The 20,334-nt window shown below is 43.8% G+C and overlaps 2 protein-coding genes across 4 annotated transcripts in view; one reads left to right on the top strand and one right to left on the bottom strand.

Annotated features, from left to right (window-relative positions):
• Window positions 1-8,301: 8,301 nt before the first annotated feature.
• ATMIN (ATM interactor) lies at window positions 8,302-17,611 on the bottom strand. Of its 2 annotated transcripts, XM_054452538.2 has the most exons (4): window positions 17,264-17,611; window positions 11,997-12,122; window positions 10,999-11,198; window positions 8,302-10,318 (listed from the first exon to the last, which is right to left on the bottom strand). In XM_054452538.2, the coding sequence occupies exons 1-4, from the start codon at window positions 17,579-17,581 to the stop codon at window positions 8,509-8,511; spliced, it is 2,454 nt and encodes an 817-aa protein (XP_054308513.1). In that variant the 5' UTR covers window positions 17,582-17,611; the 3' UTR covers window positions 8,302-8,508. The 2 variants fall into 2 exon arrangements, with proteins under 2 accessions (XP_054308513.1, XP_054308514.1); XM_054452539.2 differs by lacking the exon at window positions 17,264-17,611 and having other exon boundaries at window positions 10,999-11,219; window positions 11,997-12,120.
• A 915-nt stretch (window positions 17,612-18,526) lies between these two features.
• Window positions 18,527-20,334, top strand: part of CMC2 (C-X9-C motif containing 2) — a 60,727-nt gene continuing 58,919 nt past the window's right edge. The window contains exon 1 of one of the 2 annotated variants that reach the window (XM_054452555.2): window positions 18,527-18,698. The gene's annotated coding sequence lies outside the window, so the exon portion shown is untranslated. The remainder of the gene's footprint in view (window positions 18,699-20,334) is intronic. The other variant, XM_054452559.2, reaches the window with a different exon arrangement.

Here is a 20,334-nt window from a genome sequence, read left to right as displayed (position 1 = left end):
TAATATTTATGAGTTTTCATTTTGTTATTTATTCGTAAGGCAATAAAACATTTAGAGTTTTTTCTGGAGTTTGTTGAAGAAACTGGATATTGGTAGTGTTCCAGCTATGGCGTAGCCAGTGCTGCTTTTACTGATTCGCGTAGCTTGGGCCTTGCTCCTTTCAAGCAAGCTGATTTTTAAATGCAGTGCCCCTGTGAACGTCAAGAACACCGACAACCTGAGAGCTCTCCCTGTTTGTTTTCTAGCCTGTGTCTCTGGATATGTAAACTAAAATATCAGTGTATCTGCTAATAAATACCGTTCCAACAACTGAGAGAATCCTTTGGATTTAAACATTGAAAAACAATGTAGTCATCTTCTTGGCCTTAAAACATTTTACTGGCTAACAGCTTGCTGAAGAAACTAGATTAAAATTCATGGCTAGACACAGTGGCTCACATCTGTAATCCCAGCACTTTGGGAGGCTGACGTGGGTGGATCACCTGAGGCCAGGAGTTCAAGACCAGCCTGGCGAACATGGTAAAACCCTGTCTCTATTAAAAATACAAAAAATTACCTGGGCATGGTGGCGCGTGCCTGTAGTCCCAGCTACTCGGGAGGCTGAGGCAGGAGAATTGCTTGAACCCAGGACGTGGAGGTTGCAGTGAGCTGAGATTGCACCACTGCACTCCAGCCTGGGCGACAGAGCAAGACTCCATTTCAAAAATAAATAAATAAATAAATACATGCATACATACATAAAATTCATGTCATTTAACAAATTAGAGCCTTTTAAAAGTTGAGAGTATGAAGGCACATATGTTGTCCCCTCCTAGTTGTCAAATCTAATTAATGCCATTTAAACATGCTTTGGAGGACAACACACATGGATATATTGTGAGAGACAAGGAAAATAAAACTGTGTGGTACCCCAAAGGCTGTGTCCCTAAACCCCCCAAACTGATATAACCCTTCTCTTTCTTTTTAAAAATTATTTTTTCTTTTGTTAATTTAGAACTCACAGTCTAGTAAACATTTTGGACTTGGGGTGTGGAGGCTACATTTGCATGTTTGTTACATGGTTATATTGTGTGATGCTGAGGTTTGGACTTCCATTGATCTCATCACCCATATAGTGAACATAGTACCCAATGGGTAGTTTTTCAACCCTTGTTCCCCTTCCCACCTCCCCACTTTTAAGAGTCCCCAGTGTCTGTTCTCATCTTTATGTCTGCTTGTACCCAGTGTTTAGCTCCCACTTACAAATAAGAACATAGGGTATTTGGTTTTCTGTTTTTGTGTTAATTTGCTTAGGGTAATGGCATCCAGCTACATCCATGTTGCTGCAAAGGATATATTTTGTTCTTTTTTTATGGTTGCATAGTATTCCATCATGTATATGTACCACATTTTAGAAATCCAGGCTGGGCATGGTGGCTCACACCTGTAATCCCAGCCCTTTGGGAGGCCGAGGTGGGTGGATCATTTGAGGTCAGGAGTTCGAGACCAGCCTGGCCAACATGGTGAAACCCTGTCTCTACTAAAAATACAAAAATTAGCCAAGCACGGTGGTACACGCCTATAATTCTAGCTACTTGGGGGGCTGAGGCAGGAGAATCACTTGAACCCAGGAGGCGGAGGTTGCTGCACTTCAGCCTGGGCGATGGAGTGAGACTCCATCTCAAAAACAAAACAAAAAAAGAAAAAGAAAAGAAATCCATTCCACCATTGATGGACGCCTAGTTTGATTCCATGTCTTTGCTATCGTGAATTGTGCTGCAATAAACATATGAGTGCATCTGTCTTTTTGGTAGAACGATCTGTTTTCCTTTAGTAGGCCCACTAATGGGATTGCTACCTTGAATTCTATTTTTAGTTCATTGAGAAATCTCCAAACTGCTTCCCACAGGGGCTGAACTAATTTACATTCCCCCTAACAGTGTATAAGTGTTCCCTTTTCTGTGCAAAGTTACCAACATCTGTTATTTTTTGACATTTTAGTAATAGCCATTGTGGTTAAAAGAAACAAAAAACTCGAAATGAGTTTAATCTTAAATTTGTTAAGATTTATTTTGTGGGCTAACATGTGATCTGTCCTGGAAAGTGTTTCATGTGTTATTGAGAAAAATGTGTATTCTGCAGTGTTTTGGAGGAATATTCTGTCAATGTCTGTTAGGTCTATTTGGTCTATTGTGCAGTTTAATGTTTTGTTGTTGATTTTCTGGATGATTGGTCCATTGCCAAAGGTGGAGTGCTGAAATACCCTATTATTGTTGTACTGCAGTCTGTTTCTCCCTATAGATCTAATAATATTTGCTTTATATATTTGGGTGTTCTGGTGTTGGTTGCATATATATTTAAAATGGTTATATTAATTGTTATATAATGACTTTCTCTCTTTTTGCAGTTTTGACTTAAAGTCTGTGTTACCTGATATAAGTATAGCTACTCGTGTTCTCCTTTGGTTTCCATTTGCATGGGATAACTTTCTCCATCCCTCCACATTAGTTTTTGTGTGACCTTGCATGTTAAGCGAGTCTCTTGCAGGCAGCATATAGTTGGATGGTGTTGCAGGTTTTATTTTCTAAATCCATTCAGCCACTCTATATCTTTAACTGGAGAATTTAATCTATTTACATTCAAGGTTATTATTATTATATTATTATTATTATTATTATTATTTTTTTTTTTTTTTGAGGAGGAATCTTGCTCTGTTGCCAGGCTGGAGGGGCGGTGGCACAATCCCGGCTCACTGCAACGTCCACCTCCCGGGTTCAAGCGATTCTCCTGCCTCAGCCTCAGCCTCCTGAGTAGCTGAGATTACAGGCACGTGCCACCACTCCCAGCTAATTTTTGTATTTTTAGTAGAGAAGGGGTTTCACCATGTTGGCCAGGATGGTCTCGATCTGTTGACCTTGTGATCCACCTGCCTTGGCCTCCCAAAGTGCTGGGATTACAGGTGTGAGCCACCATGCCCTGCCCAAGGTTATTATTGATAGGCAAAGACTTACTCCTGCTATTTTAAAAATTATTTTCTGGTTTATATATCCTTCGTTCTTTTCTTTTTTGTTGTTTTGGTGGTTTTCTGCAGTGCTCAACTTTGATTCCTTTCTCTTTCTCATTTGTGTATTTGAGGTAATTTTTCTTTCTGTGGTTACTAAGGTACTTACATGAAAAATCTTATAGATATAATAGACTTTTTAAAGCTAATAACAACTTTGGTCCCGTACAGATACTCACACAAAAAATTTTTGTCCTTCCTCCACAATTTAAAATTGTGTCTTAATTTACCTCATTTTGTGTATTCCTTAACAGTGTATTATAGCTGTAGTTATTCATACTGGAGATCTGAAAGACATATGCCACCATTAGAGTAATGGTGTATTCTGAATTTATGAATTTACCTCTACCAGTGAGTTTTATACTGTCATATGTTTTCATATGACATACAAAATGATGAAAGTAATTATCATCCTTTTGCTTTTGGTTGAAGTACTTCCATAGCATTTCTTGTAAGGCCAGTCTAGTGGTGATGAATTCCTTCAGCTTTTGTTGTCTGAAATATACTTTATTTCACTTTCATTCAGGGTATAACATTCTTGGGTGGCAGTTTTTGTTTTTTTTTGTTTTTTCTTTCAGAACATTGACTATATCATCCCATTCTTTCCCGGGCTTCAAGGTTTCTTCTGAGAAATCTGTTGATAGTGTAATGGAGATTCCCTTATATATGATTTGATGCTTTTCTCTTGCTGTTTTTAAAACTCTGTGTCTTTGAATTTTTACAGTTTGATTACAATGTGCCTCTGAGATGACCTCTTTGGGTTGAATCTATTTGGGATTCTTTGAGTGCCATGGATCTGGATGTCCATATGTCTCTTCCAGGACTTGGGAAGTTTTCAGCTATTATTTCATTAAATAAGCTTTCTGTGCCTTTCTCCATCTCCCTCCAAAAATCTCATAATGTGAGTATCTGTTCACATAATGATGTCCCCATAAGTCCTGTTAACTTTCTTCACTCTTTTTCATTCTCTCTTTATTCCCTTTGAATGTGTTATTTCAAAAGAGCTGTCTTCAAATTCAGAAATTCTTTTTATTTTCTGGCTGGGTGTGGTGGCTCACGCCTGTAATCCCAGCACTTTGGGAGGCTGAGGCAGGCAGATCACCTGAGGTCAGGAGTTCAGGACCAGACTAGCCAACATGATGAAACCTCCTCTCTACTAAAAATACAAAAATTAGCCAGGCGTGGTGGCAAACACCTGTAATCCAAGATGTTCAGGAGGCTGAGGCATGAGAACCGCTTGAACCCAGGAGGTGGAAGTTGCAGTGCACCGAGATGGCACCACTGCGCTCCAGCCTCGGTGACAGACGGAGACTCCGTCTCAAAAAAATAAGAAATAAAAAAATAGAAATTATTTTTTTTTCTGCTTGATCTAGTCTGCTGTTGAAGCTCTCAATTGTATTTTTTATTTCATTTGTTAAATTCTTCAGATTTCTGTTCTTTTTAAAAAATACCTTTCTCTCTTGAATTTCTCATTCAGATCAAGAATTATTTTGCTTATCTGTATTCTCTTGTGTCTTGCTGAGCTTCCACAAGATCATTATTTTGAATTTCTTTTCAAGAAATTCATAAATTTCTATCTAACTTTGGGGTCAGTTATTGGAGAATTATTGTGTTTCTTTGGTGGTGTCATATTTGTTTGCTTTTTCATGCTTCTTGTGTTCCTATGTTGATTCCTTTGCAGCTGATGGATCAGCTGCCTTTTCCAGTTCTATAGAGTGGCTTTCATAGGGAAAGGCTTTAACGTGCAGATGGGGCCTAAGTATCGGTTGAGTAAGGCACACTGGCTTTGGTTCTGTATGGGTACGGTAGTAGTGTGGTCTTCATGCAGGTTCTTCAGCTGTAATCAATGTCAGCAATGCCTGCAAGTGCCTCAGTGACCTAGGCTGCAGTAAACTGTGTGGCTGGCATCCTGGGTTGAGTATGGCTCCTTTGTGGATGGAGTATCAGGCTTTTGACATGCTGAGGGAATGCAGGGCTGGTCCACTGGCTTGAGCTTGGCTTACCCGCTGAACAACACTTCCTGTTCCTTTGGTGGCAGGGCCCTGCATGGGCTTGGGTGCTAGGGTCATGGCTGTTCTGCTAGGCCTAGGTTCTGAGTAGTTGAGTTAAGGACTGTGCTGCCGCCAGGATGGTTAAGATGGAGCAGCTCTTGGGCAGCTTGTTCCCAAGGAGTAGGGAGCTGTAGCACCTCAGCTGGGGGATGCTGCACTACTGTGTGTGAGATGGTGTAGTGATAGCAGAGCCTCAGGAATGGAGAGATGCAGTGGTTACTGTCCCCTAGGGCAGTGGGTCCAGGTTGAAAATGGTGCCATGCTGTAGTAGCTTGGGTCACAATGTGGGCTTCTTCTCTGCAGTAACACGGCCATGTGAATTCGAGGATGCTTTCTAAACTGGGCTCAGGGCCTGAGAGAACTGCAGGATTCTCCAGCAGAAAAGACTACAGGTATCTGTGTTGGTAATGGGAACTGTTGGCGACCTTCTGCCTTCCTTTTCCCCAGGCAGAAATCCACCTTGGTTCTGAGCTGATCCTGACTGGGGAGACGGGGTGGCAGAGCAGGGTATTTCGCTCCCTTCTTTCTCTGGACGTCCTGAGTCTCTGTGTGCCACAGGTTCTCTACCACTCCCCTGATGTACTCCAGCATTTTCTTTTCTTTTTTTTGAGACACAGTCTCACTTTGCCACCCAGGGTGGAGTACAGTGGTGCAGGCTTGGCTCAGTGCAACCTCTGCCTTCCAGGTTCAAGCGATTCTCCTGCCTCAGCCTCCCGAGTAGCTGGGATTACAGGCATGCACCACCACACCCGGCTAATTATTGTATTTTTAGGAGAGATGGGGTTTCACCATGTTGGCCAGGCTGGTCTCGAACTTCTGACCTCAGGTGATCCACCCACCTCAGCCTCCCGAAGTGCTAGGATTACAGGCGTGAGCCACTGTGCCAGGCCTCATTTTCTTTTAGATACTCTAGTCAAAATGTATTTTATTTGTTCTTTTGGTCCTTTTCTGTGGGGGCAACAAGCATTAGGGACCTCTAGTCAGCCATCTGGCTGGTATTACCTGGAGTGTCTTTTCTAGGAAAATTGTTAGCATATTTTCATGAACAAAAGAAAAAACAATGAAAATAACTGGGTATGATGAAATCATTTTATCATATGGCTTTCAAAAGACAATGAGTGTGACAACTTAAGGCAATAAAATAAGTCATATTTATGAGTAGGTTCAAGAATTCACAAAAAAGGGTACAATTCTGGCTTCTCTTTAATCATTAAATTTCAGTTTTTACAAATAATTCAGGTTCAGGTTTTGAGGGGGAAACAGTTCTTGTATTATTACATGCTAATTTTTCTTCTGTAAATAACTCTATTGGCTAGACTTACAAACATTGTCACGGAAACAAATTTTTTAAGCCATAGATCACTGCATTTATATTTACGAAAAAGCCATAAACATGCATTTCTCCTTTATTAGGAGGACTTAAATAGATGCTTGAATATTAAGGCAGTGATGATTCTAAAACATAATGAAATTCTAAGTTAAGGCTTTATGTTTGTTTTGAAACCCACTCATAGGTGACTGTGGCCAAAGCAAGCTCTTACCTACTAGGTTGAGCTCATCTGCCCAGGATGTGTTATTTATCCATTACCAACACTTCTTTTGTATCAAATGTATGGGATAGGAATTAGTTGCAAAACCATCAATTTACTTTAATGAATCATTAGTCCCCTTACTAGGTTTTGAGGATTTAGCTTTCAGTAACACAGGCATGTGCTACAGAAAGAAGCATTTGTGTGTGTGTCAGTGTGGAGAACTTACAGGCTGCACTGATTCCTACTTGACTGGAACTTAGCCAACAATGAAGAATCTAGGATCTCCTAAATACAGAAAATCCCCAAGCATACTTGATCGTGCTCCTACCTCAAAACACAGAAAGCATTCTTGATTATTGAAGCAATAGGTCTTCACCTTGTTTTCTTTGAAGACTGGTATTATTCACTTAAAAAAAATGCAGAATACCATATTTTAGATGAATCTGTCCTATAATTGCTAGCCTCAAGGCACAAGTAATATCCTTGCTAGATATTTTTCCTTATTCAAAGAAAAGATGAAGAATGGTGAATGGAAGGAAATTCACTTTAAAATAATTGTAGATTGCACTCCTGCCCTATGAAGCTTAGTGGAAGTGCAAAGTATTGAAACCTAATGGGGGATGCCCTTTTCCCACTTTTATTCTTGTTTTAGAGTGACAAAACTCAGATCCAGCTTGTGGGTGCACTTGGGGAAACAGCTCCAGAGCCCCCAGCTCTGGCCTACTGTGGAGAGCAGAAAGGATCTTCATAGGACACACCCCAAGATGAAGTCATAGGCATGTTTCCATAACTCCCTGTTCCCAAGGTTTGGATAACCTACGCTTATTTAGTAGGAACACTACACTAAGTGCTTGTTGCTGGTGCCTTTTTTTTTTTTTTTTTGAGATAGGGTCTTGCCCTGTTACCCAGGTTGGAGTACAGTGCCATGACCATGGCTCATGGCAGCCCCAGCCTCCTCGAGTGATCCTCTCACCTTAGCCTCCCAAGTAGCTGGGATCACAGGCACATGCTACTGTGCCTGGCTAATTAAAAAAAAAAAAAAATTTCCAGAGACACGGTCTCCTTATGTTGCCCAAGCTGGTGTTGAACTCCTGCGCCCGAGTGATCCTCCTGCTTTGGCCTCCCAAAGTGCTGGGATTACAGGGGTAAGCCACCACACTGGCCTGCTGCTGTTTCCCTAGCCGATAATTTTACATCAATAAACCTCGTGTGTAAAGTGCTATACACTTGTATCCTGGTATCAATAGTAGTTCATGTAGGGAAGAGGTGGCATTGATTACATGAAAACTGCTTCAAAACTAAAGACAGTTGTAGTTTTCCTTGGTGTCTTTAAATCAGAAAAGAGGTGTCAAAGCTGACGAAGGTCCAGGCAGCAGGAGTCTTGAGAGCACGGAAGCACTACTGCTTAAATCCTACGGTGGCGGCATCCGGTTTCTTTAGTGATTAGTAACAGGAATCAGGAATCTCTAACAAGCATTGCCAAAGATATTTTAGGTGCAATTTAAGTATATTACACTTTGACTAAAATGTTTTGAAGATTTGAGAAGTTTGTACCCTTGAACCTGGTAAGCTGGGCTTCAGCTAAATGGCTATATAGGTTTTACAGGTATGAAATACATTTTTTTTTAACATGAAAAGACTAGCTGTGAAAAGGCAAATGTAGGCAACACAAAAACAATTTAGATCAACATCTCAAACTTTATAATACACTCACATTTATACACAAATTTCTGTTTATAAGTACAAAAGGCAGAGACCCACAAAGAAGCTAAGCAACTGCATCATCAGCCACATTCAATCGAATTAATACTGTTGTCCCCAGTCTGTAGTTTTAATCCAGAGGAAATGGTAGATGCCGTCTCACACACGGACTCCACTGTTAGTTTTAGAAGTTGGAGACTGTGTGTGGTTCCGCAGAAGTCTGGGTTTCTACAGAGCTGAACTGAGACTCCATCGTGTTCCAGGCCAGATCAGCCAGAAGAAAGTCATCCATTGCTGTCTGAGTTTCGTTGCTGGTGAAGAACAAGCTCCCCAGGGTTTCAAACCCAGAACTCATGGTCTGTGTTTCTGTACTGTTCAATTGAACTTTGCTTTCAAGAGCAGGTGTATTTTTAGCAGTGGAGATTCCTTCAGTTTGGGTCTCTGTGTCAGATGAATCAGTACTCATGGAAAAGCTGGAGTGTTTCAGAATACTTCCCAGAGGCAGATGGGGGCTACTGTCTAAGAAAAAGTTTAAGTCTGTCTGTGTCTGTGTGTCAAACATCTCAAGGCCTAAGAAGTTAGAATTTCCCCTACACCCATAGGACTGAGCAGAGGTATCTGCGAGTAAGAAGTCCGTTTGAGTCTCTATGTCTAGTGACTCCAAGACTGGCTCGGTGTTCATGGTGCTAAGTTCACTCTCTTCAGTTTGAGTCTGGATATTTGAGGCCGAAAAGAACTCTTCGATATCAAAATCGATTCCAGGGTTCTGGGCTGGGCCAGATGGGAGCTGGGTGTCAGGTCCAGGATTTGTGTCAGACAAAAGACTACGATGATCCAATGTCTGAGCAGGCAGATTACTTGACAAGATGTTTTCCAAATCACTTAATAAATCTATGGTTTGGGTCTGATTATCTGTCATGTTCTGTGAAGGAAGCATACTATTCTGTGCACTGAAGTTTATAATTGGTGCAGATTTCTCAATATCTTGATTTAAAGTCTTAGGCTCATTCTGAGGTAACAAACTATGAGTTACTGTCTCTGCTACTAAACTGTTGCTTATAATGTTACCTGTAGCAACATTATATGATGAATGAACACTCTCAAAAATGTCTCCACACATTCCAGCTTGGTCCATCTGTACATGGTCATCCGTTGGGCTTTCTATCCCACTGGTTTGAGTTTCTCTGGAGACCCCAACTGATTGGAAACAGGTGTCCATAAATGCATCAGTCTGAGCAGCTATAGATGAAGTTACCTTAGAGCTGGGCAAAAATGTCTGAGTGTGAACACTAATGGGAAGAGACACTTGAGAATCAAACGACAAATCAGTTTGAGAACAAGACGACACAGAGGAATCAGCAGTGGCCCACTGTGCAGAAGGTATAAAGTTTTGTGAGGCATAAGACAGATCTGTCTGCACGTTGATTGAAGAAATGCTGTTCTTTTGACACGTGTTCCCTAGTTCTTGTAAAGGATTAGATGGACTTTTACCGAAGTTCACTTGAACGCCAGTACTTATTGGCTCACCAGCAATAGGATTAGCAATTTTGAAAAGAGGTAGGCTCTCCTTAAGAGAGCAAGCCTCTGAATCTAGGCCGAGGATCAGGGTTCCTACTGACAAGGGCAGTAAGTGCACAGCCCCTGTGGCAGAGCCCTGATCAACACCTAACACCACAGGCTGGGCTGAGGAGTCGGCTGTAGGCACAAAGACAGGCATGAGAGAAAACTGCATCACGGGTAGTTTAACCAAAGCCACTTTGGGCTTTGGTAAAAGCAACTTCTGAGGATATCTCGGTGGTGTTGTAAGAGTCTGCTTGTCAGTGTTAGAGCCACAAGAGTCTTCAAAAGATGGTTCTAGCTTTATTTCTGAAGCTTCTAGTTCTTGAGTGTCTGGTCTAGGGATTGGTTGGTTGTTCAATGATTCAATGGTCTTGTTGGATAACTTCTGGTTTTGTGCATAGTTTTCCATTTTCCTTTTCTTACTAGGTGGGTCCCTGAAAACAATGACAGAGCAAAAAGAAAACCTTAAAATACAACTTTCTTCGACCATGACACTCTATCCTCACTTACAAATGCCATTTCCCCCATCTATAGCAGAGGTCATATTCAACGCAGACAAGATAAATCCACTCTCTCGCAACTATGGGAGTTGGTCCTATTATGGCAGGTGAACTTTCAGAAACATGCAAACAGAAGAGGAGGAGGCATACCTTTTTTTTGTTAAGCTCTAATTACTAGAACTCAACTCAGATCTTTAAGCCAAAAGAAGCTAAAAGACATAATGCAAGTTTTATCATTTCTAAGGCAGGAAGCTATCACACTAAATGAAAATTTGACCTTTAAATGAAGTACAGTTTCATGATAAAACTTATTCGTTGGCAGTTTGGTTCCCTCTGATAGAAAATTCTGGAAGCTGAGATTTTCAAATGGAAATAACAAGGGATTCTCAAAGAGGGTTGGCAGAAAAAAATAGGGGGAACAATTGGGTCAAGATTTCAGGCCCAGACATGGGTCATTTGCAAGACCTGCTTCCATTTTCAAAAGCTTCCTTCTTCCACATCACACATTTTCTAAGATTCCTTTTCTCTCCCCACACCACTGGCTCTCCAGGATGTTTCATCTGAAATGCTTCCCATAGCTACTGACTTTTGTGCCATCATTTCTTTCCCTTCACCTGTGTTCCGCAGGGATCTCGTGGCCAGTTCGGTAGATGTGAGACTGCAATGCCGTTCTGCTGGCGTAGGGACAGCCGCACGTGCACCGGAAGGTCTTGCCACAGTCCTCTGCGTGTCTTTTCAGGTCCCATTCTGTGCCGTACGAATTGCTGCACTTACTACATTTGTGCTTCTTCTCAGCATGCATTTTCATAAAGTGCTAGGAAGAACGCAGAAGGGACTAAGATGAAAAACAGCAACTGGTCAAAACATTTCAGAAACCATCATACACCCAAATTAATAATGATTTTACACTGTTAATATAAATAACATATAAAATACAGCAGTCCAAGTCAAAAGAATGTAAAAGCAGGCACACTGCCGTTAATTATATATATGCCTCCTCTTGTTGCTTTTGCTTTGTGAAAAGTGAGGAGATTGTTTTGGAAACATCTATGGTCCCCAGCATTTACTCTGATCTGTAAGTGCTGCAGGCAGGAAAAAAATGTCTTTACAATGCTCTTCTCAGGACACCCTCCAGCACACCCTCGGGGGGGAACATTTCAGATGCCAATCTCTTCCAGTTCTGAAACACCTCTTGTCCCAGTCACTGAGGTCCTCCCTTCTCTTAAGATTGTGGCTTCCAAAACTTCTTTTCCTGGATTCTGCAGGTTCTTATTCCCCTGGGAGAACAGTTCCTTTGTGCCTTTGCGCTGGGCCCTTGGAGGTATGCAGACTCACACAGATCTGCGAGCAAACATTTTCTCATTCTTTGCTGAACTGGTTTACTCTCTCTCTCTGTATTTTAACTCATTTCTAGACATATTCCCTCCAGACCGTGCCGCTTTTCCCTCCACTTGTGTGACAGCATACTCAGGTTTATACCAACTGGGAGACACGCAGGCATCTCCTCTCACAAGCAGCTGTCTACTCGATTCTTAGTTATGTCTGCTAAGTAATCAGAATGCACAATAGGTTTATAGCATCTGTATCTCATCCTCAGAGAAGTAGAGAGTACCTGTTTTACGAGAGAAAACTGAGAAAATGGTCTCTCAGGGCCTCTGGGGCAGCCTTCGATTGGACAGCAGTAGAATTTCGGTCCAGTTTTCAAATCTTTTCTTATTGTTGGATTGACTATGCCATCCTGCAAAAGGAAAATTACTTTAAATAATTATTTCAAAAAACCAACACAACAGGCTGGAGTGCAAACGGAATGACTGAAAATGAGCACATTTTGTGAAATACTTTTAATTAACTTAGAGTTTTTCCATCTAGTGTTAGCAGTAAGAGAAAGAGAGTATGAGTAGATTAAATGAAATGTGGTGAGAATACTAAGCAAGACTGTAAAATCCTGCATTCATTGGACCGTTATTGAATTCCTCTTAGTCAATTTACATTCCAGGGAGATGCCCCCCTTGTATGTTCCTACGCTGTGAAATGCTCCATAAAACCACGGATTAGGATCACTACAAGATTCCTGCTCATTTCGAACACATCGTCAGTGAAGCTCGGTAATCCTTTCATTATCCCTTCCAACCTCCCTCATGCTCCCCCGTAATGTGTGCCCTCATCGTTGCATGCCTTTTACTATCTCCTGTCCTCTTCTAAGTGCCCCTTCGTTCAAGTCCTCCTATTTATGTGGATTTTGTCATTAGCCTCAATCTAATTTCTAGACCTTCAGTCTCTTTTTCACTCATACTTTATCAGATTCACCTTTCTCAAGTATAGCTTCGATCATGTCATTACCTCCCTCAAACGTTTTCAGCAGCACCCCCGTACTGTTCAAGTCCCATCTTCTTGAGCCTGGGATACTCGAAGTCCCTTACTCCATAGCTTCAAACTACTTTCTCTTCTCTCATTACTTAATTACACCTAAGAGAATGCCTTCTAATGCCCCCCACACCTTTTCATGAGTAGAGATTTATTTGTATCTTCTCTTGCCTTTGGGAATGTTTTGAACAGAATAAATGTTCAATAAAAACTGGTAGTATTATACTGAACCTCTTCAGATGGCCATGTAAGCCAAAACTATCATGCCTGGGTAAGAGACCACTGAAGACAGTCTAAATGGATGTTTAATAACCTCACTGTCATGGCAACAAGCTGACACTGTCCATGCTCCTGTTTTCTGAGAGCCAACACCCCACCATTCACCAGCACAGCAGCCTCCTCCCACCCCCACCCACTGCTTTTGGGGCCTTCTTCCCATTTCTGTCCTCAGAGAATAAGCTCAAGCGTAGGATGGCTCAGATGAGAAATGGCGATGGCACGATAAAATGGAAGTGCAGTGAGAAAGTGGTGTTTTTATTCTGAAGTTCTATATACTTTCAAGAATAAAATGCACTAGACTTTTTGTACTGTATCTTTTGTGCACATAACTGAAAAAAGAACCTATGAGAGGAAACAATCCAGTAACAAGACAGAAAGAAAATACACAAGAGGAAAAGTAAGACACAGTTGAAGAGTAGAGGGTAAAAAGAAAGGATTGTAGGAACTGTAGCAAAAACTAGGAAAAACTGTCTGTCTAGCTACTCTAGCACCACCTGACTGCCTTCCGAGAAAGCATCCAAGAAGGAAACGGTTTGCTTTGTCATCTTATTCTAAATTTAAAATTAGAAATCTTTGTACAATATAGTCTATAGAGCAACTTGGAACCTTTCCTTTCCTTAAAAAATTTCTGGCAAATCATTAAAAGCAAACCTCTGGACTAAAAATAACAAAATCCTCTAAGCCATGTTTTACAAATATAAATGTTGCTTGATAAGAGGTTCTTTAAGTGCCTGCTTGTCCCCTCCACTGCTTTCATACACAAGAAACAAAAGAATCTCTAGCAATAAAAAAATGTGCATTTAGTTCTGCTCTTCCTGCCCCTGAATCCTCATAGCTTTCATTTCTCCATGAATCCCACCGTACACAAGGCTGGGCTAGATTTCTGGATTTCCTTACAGGATATGGAATACGGCCATATACCTTAGGCACCGACATCAAACCAGAAGGCGGCACATACTCTACAGCTTGCAATCCAATTCCTCATTCTCGCCCATCCTCGTTGCTCATCATTTATGTTAAGAAGGGAAGATTTGGTTGGGGGTGGGGTGTTTTGGGAAGAAATATTAGAATAAAATAAGAACCAACAGCAACTAGTGGGGAGGGGAAGAAAATATAATTTAGAAAATATATAAACAATGAAAGAAATTATGCAAGCAGCTGTAACTAAGACCGAAAATTTCCACTGACTATATGAAAACCTGCCAATGAGATACTCAGGGCAGAAAGCAGGTGGAATCTCTGGTCAACACAGCTCTTACAACCTAAGATAGCTTCCCAGCCAGCCTTCCTCCCGGTTCCCTGTCCTTACCCCTCCCTTCTTCCAATACTTTGAAAACAGGTATCAACATTAATGTCTGAGGCCTGGTGCAGTGGCTTACTCTTGTAATCCCAGTACTTTGGGAGGCTGAAGCGGGCAGATCACTTGAGGTCAGGAGTTCAAGGCCAGCCCGACCAACACGGCGAAACCCTGTCTCTACTAATAAAACAAAAATTAGGCAGGTGTGGTGGAGCATGCCTGTAGTCCCAACTACTCGGGAGGCTGAGGCAAGAGAACTGCTTGAACCCGAGAGGCAGAAGTTGCAGTGAGCCGAGATCATGCCACTGCCCTCCAGTCTGGGCAACAGAGTGAGACTGTCTCAAACAAACAAAAAAAAGAACAATGTTTGAGGCAGGGCGTGGTGGCAGGAGGCTATAGTCTCAGCTACTGGGGAGGCTAAAGCAGGAGGATCACCTGAGCTCAAGAGTCTGACAGCAACCTGGGTAACAGAGCAAGACCCTGAAAAGCCTTCTATGTAGTAACCAGACTGAGGGTACAGATCTCCATACTAGGCACCATCATATAGATGGCTATTGCATCACACAGACCACCTTCGTTAAAGGAAGACACCAAGACAGCAGCTGCTCAGGGGCCACTGGGCACTACAGTCGGAAAGCCAGGACAAGACAGGAAAGTCAGTCTGCTTGTCAAGAAAAAAAGTAATGGATCTGGTGAGGTATAATTCCTGCTAAAAAAAAGTTTGCCCTGGCTGGGCGCAGTGGCTCACACCCGTAATCCCAGCCCTTTGGGAGGCTGAGGCGGGTGGATCACTTGAGGTCAGGAGTTCGAGACCAGCCTGGCCAACATGGTGAAACCTCATCTCTACTAAAAATACAAAAATTAGCTGGGCGTGGTGGTATGCACCTGTAATCCCAGCTACTAGGGAGGCTGAGGCAGGAGACTCGCTTGAACCTGGAAGGCAGAGGTTGCAGTGATCCAAGATCGTGCCACTGCACTCCAGCCTGGGCGACAGAGTGAGACTCTGTCTCAAACAAAACAAAACAAAACAAAACAAAAAACCCAACATAATTAGAAACAAACCTACTGTATACTAACCAGTCCTGAAAAGTAAATGGTATCTTTATGTTCAACAGACGTTTACCAGGGTCTTTAAAGAGCTAGAGCTCCTAACAGCAATTCCACAGAAAGGAACAACAGAAACTAATAAGAAATAGTTCATACACCTAAGTTGTGATTAAATAAAGGATTTAGGTCGGGCGCGGTGGCTCACACCTGGAATCCCAGCACTCTGAGAGGCCGAGGTGGGTGGATCACCTGAGGGTCAGGAGTTCAAGACCAATCTGGCCATCATGGTGAAACCTGTCTCTACTAAAAATATAAAACAAAATAAGCAGGGTGTGGTGGCAGGTGCCTGTAATCCCAGCTACTAGGGAGGCTGAGGCAGGAGAATTGCTTGAACCCAGGAGGTGGAGGTTACAGTGAGCTGAGATGGCGCCATTGCACTCCAGCCTGGGTGATGGAGTGACACTCTGTCTCAAAAACAAAGAACCACAAAATAACAGGGAAAAAAAGGATTTAGTTAAAATTTAGTATGAAAACAAAACAATAGGTTGAAAGCCATTCCCAGAGTTACACTTGTGTTCTGAAAGAAACCCAGAGCTTTTCAGTCCAACAATTTGGCCCCACCTGCAGGGTCTTCCTCAGCATACCTCACCTACATTTCCTGACTGGCTCCCTGATGTTCATTTGAGAATATTGTTGCATCTCGGTTTAGATGGTGGTAAGAGCAGATCACCCTTCATTGGAGACACATCTGTCCTACTAGAGACTACAACCTCAGAGTTTTCTGCTGTGAAATTCTTATCAGAAGCCTGACTATGGGCAGACAGAACATGCAATACTCTGGGTACTCTAAATTTACTCTTGATCATCAAAAGCTACATATTCGCAGAACTGCTTTCAACGACTTGCGCTTTTGAATTATGTCACTGCTGGCCTAGAGTGGTGGAAGGAAACTTGCCATTGTAATGACTGAGAGATTATGACTTAATAGGTCTGGGGTGGGGTTGGACATCTGGATTTTTAATAAGCTTGTCACAGATGTGTCCCAAGGTTGAAAATGACTGCCCCGTTTTGCATAACGTGGAGGGTTGTTCAGACTATTGTCATGGTGTATTTACTGTGTCCCCCTCTTAAAGAAGAGCCACAGGGGCAATTTCCCTTAGGTCTCAATCCTGAGCTGATCTTACTAACACCATGGAACAGACTGATGGTGTTTAGAGGCAAACCTACCGCTCCTTTAAAACATTTTTTTTATTCTTAATCGACACACAGTAATTATTCCTACTGATGGGGGTGCGGTGTGCAGCATGGATGCACACATACATTGCATAGTGACCAAGTCAGAGTATTTAACATGTCCTTGACCTCAAACGTATTGTCTCTTGGTGGTGAGAACATTTAAAACCCTCTCTTCTAGTTATTTTGGCACATACAGTCCACTGGGCAGGACCTAAGGGCGGCATTGTGGGTGTGGTGGCAAGCACAGGGCTTCAGAACCAGAGGCCCCGGTTTAAAGCCCCGCATCATCTAGGTTGCATAATCTGTTTCTCATTAACATAATGGAGACGATGCGTCCCTCGCCAAACTGCCGTGAGAACTCACGGGCAAAAACGTGTAAAATGCCTGGGCCGGCGTCCGGCACGACACTCGGGGCCAGGGAACCGGCGCGTGTGGCGGACCCGGGGCTCCCGGCTCCTCCTCCCCGCCAGAGGCCGCACCTGCGGGGCCCGCCGCGAGGGTTCGAGAACCGCCTCCGGCCGGGGAGGGCAGAGGCCGGTGGGGCAGCGGCAGCGCGCAGGGCGCTCGTCCCCCCGAGGCCGGGTTCGCGCGCCGGCGCCGGGCGCTTTGTTGGAGCCAGGCCCGGCCGCCCGGGCCGCCGGCCGCGTCGGGCTCACCTGCAGGCGGTGGCTCTTGACCAGGTGCATGTTGAGCGCGGGGCTGTTGGGCAGGATCTTGCCGCAGCCGCGCACGGTGCACAGGATGTTGGTCCGCACGGCCCGGGACAGCTCGCTCACCGACGGCTGGATCAGCTCCCCCGCCGGCGGCGCGGCGACCGCGGGCCGCGGCCGGCTGCCCCTCAGTCGGGGTCCCGGGGGCACCCACGGGCCCGAGGCGGCGGCGGCGGCTACTCTCGTGGCCGCCGGGACGGCCCGGGCACCCGCCGCCAGAGCCGCGGACCCCGCCGCCGCCGCCGCCGCCTCCGAGGCCGCCATGGCTCCCGCTCGGCCGCCGGGCCCAGCTCGCAGGCCCCGCCCCCGCCGCAGCCACTTCCGGAAGGGGGCGGGGCCGCCAGGCTTATTAGCATCCGGCGGGCCCAGGCGGCCTCGGCGCCCCCTGCCGGCCGCGGAGGGCGCGCCTTGGAGGGAGAGGACTTTAGGTGACGCCGCCAGGAGGCGAAATTTCACCTGCCAGCAGGTAAAAGGTATTGCCCTGCCTCTCTAATCGATCCATTCTTCCTAGGAACGTGACTTCAGGCAGTAGTCACATAAAAGAAAAAGCAATACGTTGAGCAATGCGTTTACTTCCCAAAGATTAGAAACAACCCAAATGTCTAGTGGCAGGTGAGGCAGAAGTACTCTAATTTCCGCCGTTGTTTATTACCTAGGCCTTACTGGGTACCAGGTGGGTCTGGTGGATGCACTTTTCATGCTGTGTCTCATTTTGTCTTCAAAACGACTGTAGCGGGTATGTACTGTAACTTGCCCCACCTTGTGCGGAGAAGGATATTTAGGCTTATATAAATTAAGTAACTTGACCTAGACCACACTGTACAAATGAAAGGATTGTTATAACTGATAGGGTTAATCATTTTAAGAAGGCTGGATTTGCTTGCTTCTATTTTAGCTGCTGAAATTAGGATTACTGTTTGGGAGACACTGTAGTTCAGTATATGATTACAAAACTTAAATACTTAGACTGGGCAGTTCATGTAAATGGACATAGGAGGCTGGGGTAGACAAAAGGGAGGGGTGAGGATTGCAGTGAAATTGGAAACACATCCTTTATTAAAAGGGGGAAGCTGCTACTCATCTTTGGTGTGGCTAGAGTTTTATGTGAAAACTTCCACCTTTTACATACTAGCAGCTATATTCATTTTCTTTTGCTATTAATAAATTACCACAAACTTACTGCCTTAACACAGATTTATTATCTTCCAGCTCTGGAGGTCAAAAGAAATGAGACTGCTGGGCTAAGATCAAGGTGTCAACAGGGCTGTATTCCTTCCCGAGGCTCCAGGGGAGAATCTGTTCACTTGCCTTTCCCAGCTTCTAGAGGTTGCCTACATTCCTTGGCTTGCGGCCCCTTCCTCCATCTCCGGAATCAGTAACGGTGAGTTGAGTCTTCGTTACATCACATCACTCTGATTTCTTCAGTAGTGATCCCTCTGATTCTTCTATTCTTGAGGCCCCCTGTGATGACATTGGGCCCATTCAAATCATCCAGGATAATTTCTCCAACTGCCAGGTCCCTTTGCCTTGCAAGATAACTGTGATAATGTGAAGTATATATTTAGTCTTTGTCCTGGCATGCAATTCCTAAAATCCTTGGAACCAGCAAAATGGTGTTTTTTTGTATGCTAATTAGTTGACTGATGACTCGCAGTCCCTAGGTAGCTTTAGGATGGGACCGGTCACTGCAAAGACCAAGGTAGGATTAGAGGCTTCAGACTTTCAGCCCTCCCCCTCAACCTCTGGGGAGGAGACAGGGGCTGAAGCTTAAGCTGATCAATCATTCCTAGGTAATGAAGCCTCCATAAAATCCCAAAAGAACTGAGTTTGGAGAACTTCCAGATAGCTGAATGCATAGAGTTTCCTGGAGGGAGGCGCACTCAAAGAGGGCATGCATGGAAGCTCTTGCATCTTTTCATCTGAATCCTTTGTAACATCCCTTGTAAGAAGTCAGTCTATGTGTTTTCCTGAGTTCTGTGAGCTGCTCTAGCAAATTAATTGAACATGAAGAGAGGGTTGTGGGAAATGCAGTTTATAGCTGGTTAGTCAGAAGCGCAGGTGAAACAACCTGAGGCTGGCAACTGGCCTCAGAAGTGGGTGGCAGTTTTGTGGGACTGAGCCCTTAACCTATGGGGTCTGATGATATCGCCAGGTAGTTAGTGTTGGAATTGAACTGGAGCATACCCAGCTGGTATCTGCTGTAGAACTGATTGCTTATGTCAACCAAGAAGAGGTGAAAGGGCCAGGCGTGCTGGCTAACGCCTGTAATCCCAGCACTTTGGGAGGCCGAGGCGGGCGGATCACGAGGTCAAGAGATCGAGACCATCCTGGCCAACATGGTGAAACCCTATCTCTACTAAAAATACAAAAATTAGCCAGGTGTGGTGCGCACGCCTGTAATCCCAGCTACTCAGGAGGCTGAGGCAGGAGAATCGCTTGAACCCAGGAGACGGAGGTTGTGGTGAGCCAAGATCGCACCACTGTACTCCAGCCTGGTGACAGAGCAAGACTCCGTCTCAAAAAAAAAAAGAGAAGAGGTGAAAGACCACACTGCAAAGCAGTAAGACAAGGCATTTTTTTTTTTTTAATTAAAAAAAAAAAAAAGAAAAGAGACAGGGTCTCGCCATGTTGGCCAGCTTGGGGTCAAGTGATCCACCTGCCTCGGCCACCGAAAGTGCTGGGATTATAGGTGCAAGCTACCACGTCCAGCCAAACAAGGCATTTTGATTGGGGTCTTAGAAATTACAATTTGGGAGACACAGATTCACCTAGAAGCCAAATGGGGTTCTGAAAAGAGGGAGAGAAGTAGAGGTTTTTAAAAGAAAGCAGAGGGTTAATACACAAATTGTTTTGAAAGAATTATCATTGGTGGAGGTGGCTGGCTTAGTACATGAATCCATAGTTGATTGGTTGCCGCTGTTCAGGAGTTGTAAAACTGGTGAAATTCAGTTTTCCAGGATGTAGTGGTTATTGCAGTTTTGGCCCAGTTCAAAGCTTCAAGGCAAATTCATATTTTT

This window comes from Pongo pygmaeus, chromosome 18, assembly GCF_028885625.2.
Source record: "Pongo pygmaeus isolate AG05252 chromosome 18, NHGRI_mPonPyg2-v2.0_pri, whole genome shotgun sequence".
Taxonomy (NCBI): domain Eukaryota; kingdom Metazoa; phylum Chordata; class Mammalia; order Primates; family Hominidae; genus Pongo; species Pongo pygmaeus.
This window is presented reverse-complemented; position numbering and strand designations above follow the sequence as displayed.

Excerpts from the sequence above, each read along its gene's own strand:
- ATMIN (XM_054452538.2), bottom strand. The coding sequence starts at position 17,581 with ATGGCGGCCTCGGAGGCGGCGGCGGCGGCGGCGGGGTCCGCGGCTCTG. Across the intron at positions 12,123-17,263 it reads TCAAGAGCCACCGCCTGCAG|GATGGCATAGTCAATCCAAC; the intron begins GTGAGCCCGACG and ends TTCCTTTTGCAG. Across the intron at positions 10,319-10,998 it reads GAGATCCCTGCGGAACACAG|GGACCCACCTAGTAAGAAAA; the intron begins GTGAAGGGAAAG and ends CATTGTTTTCAG.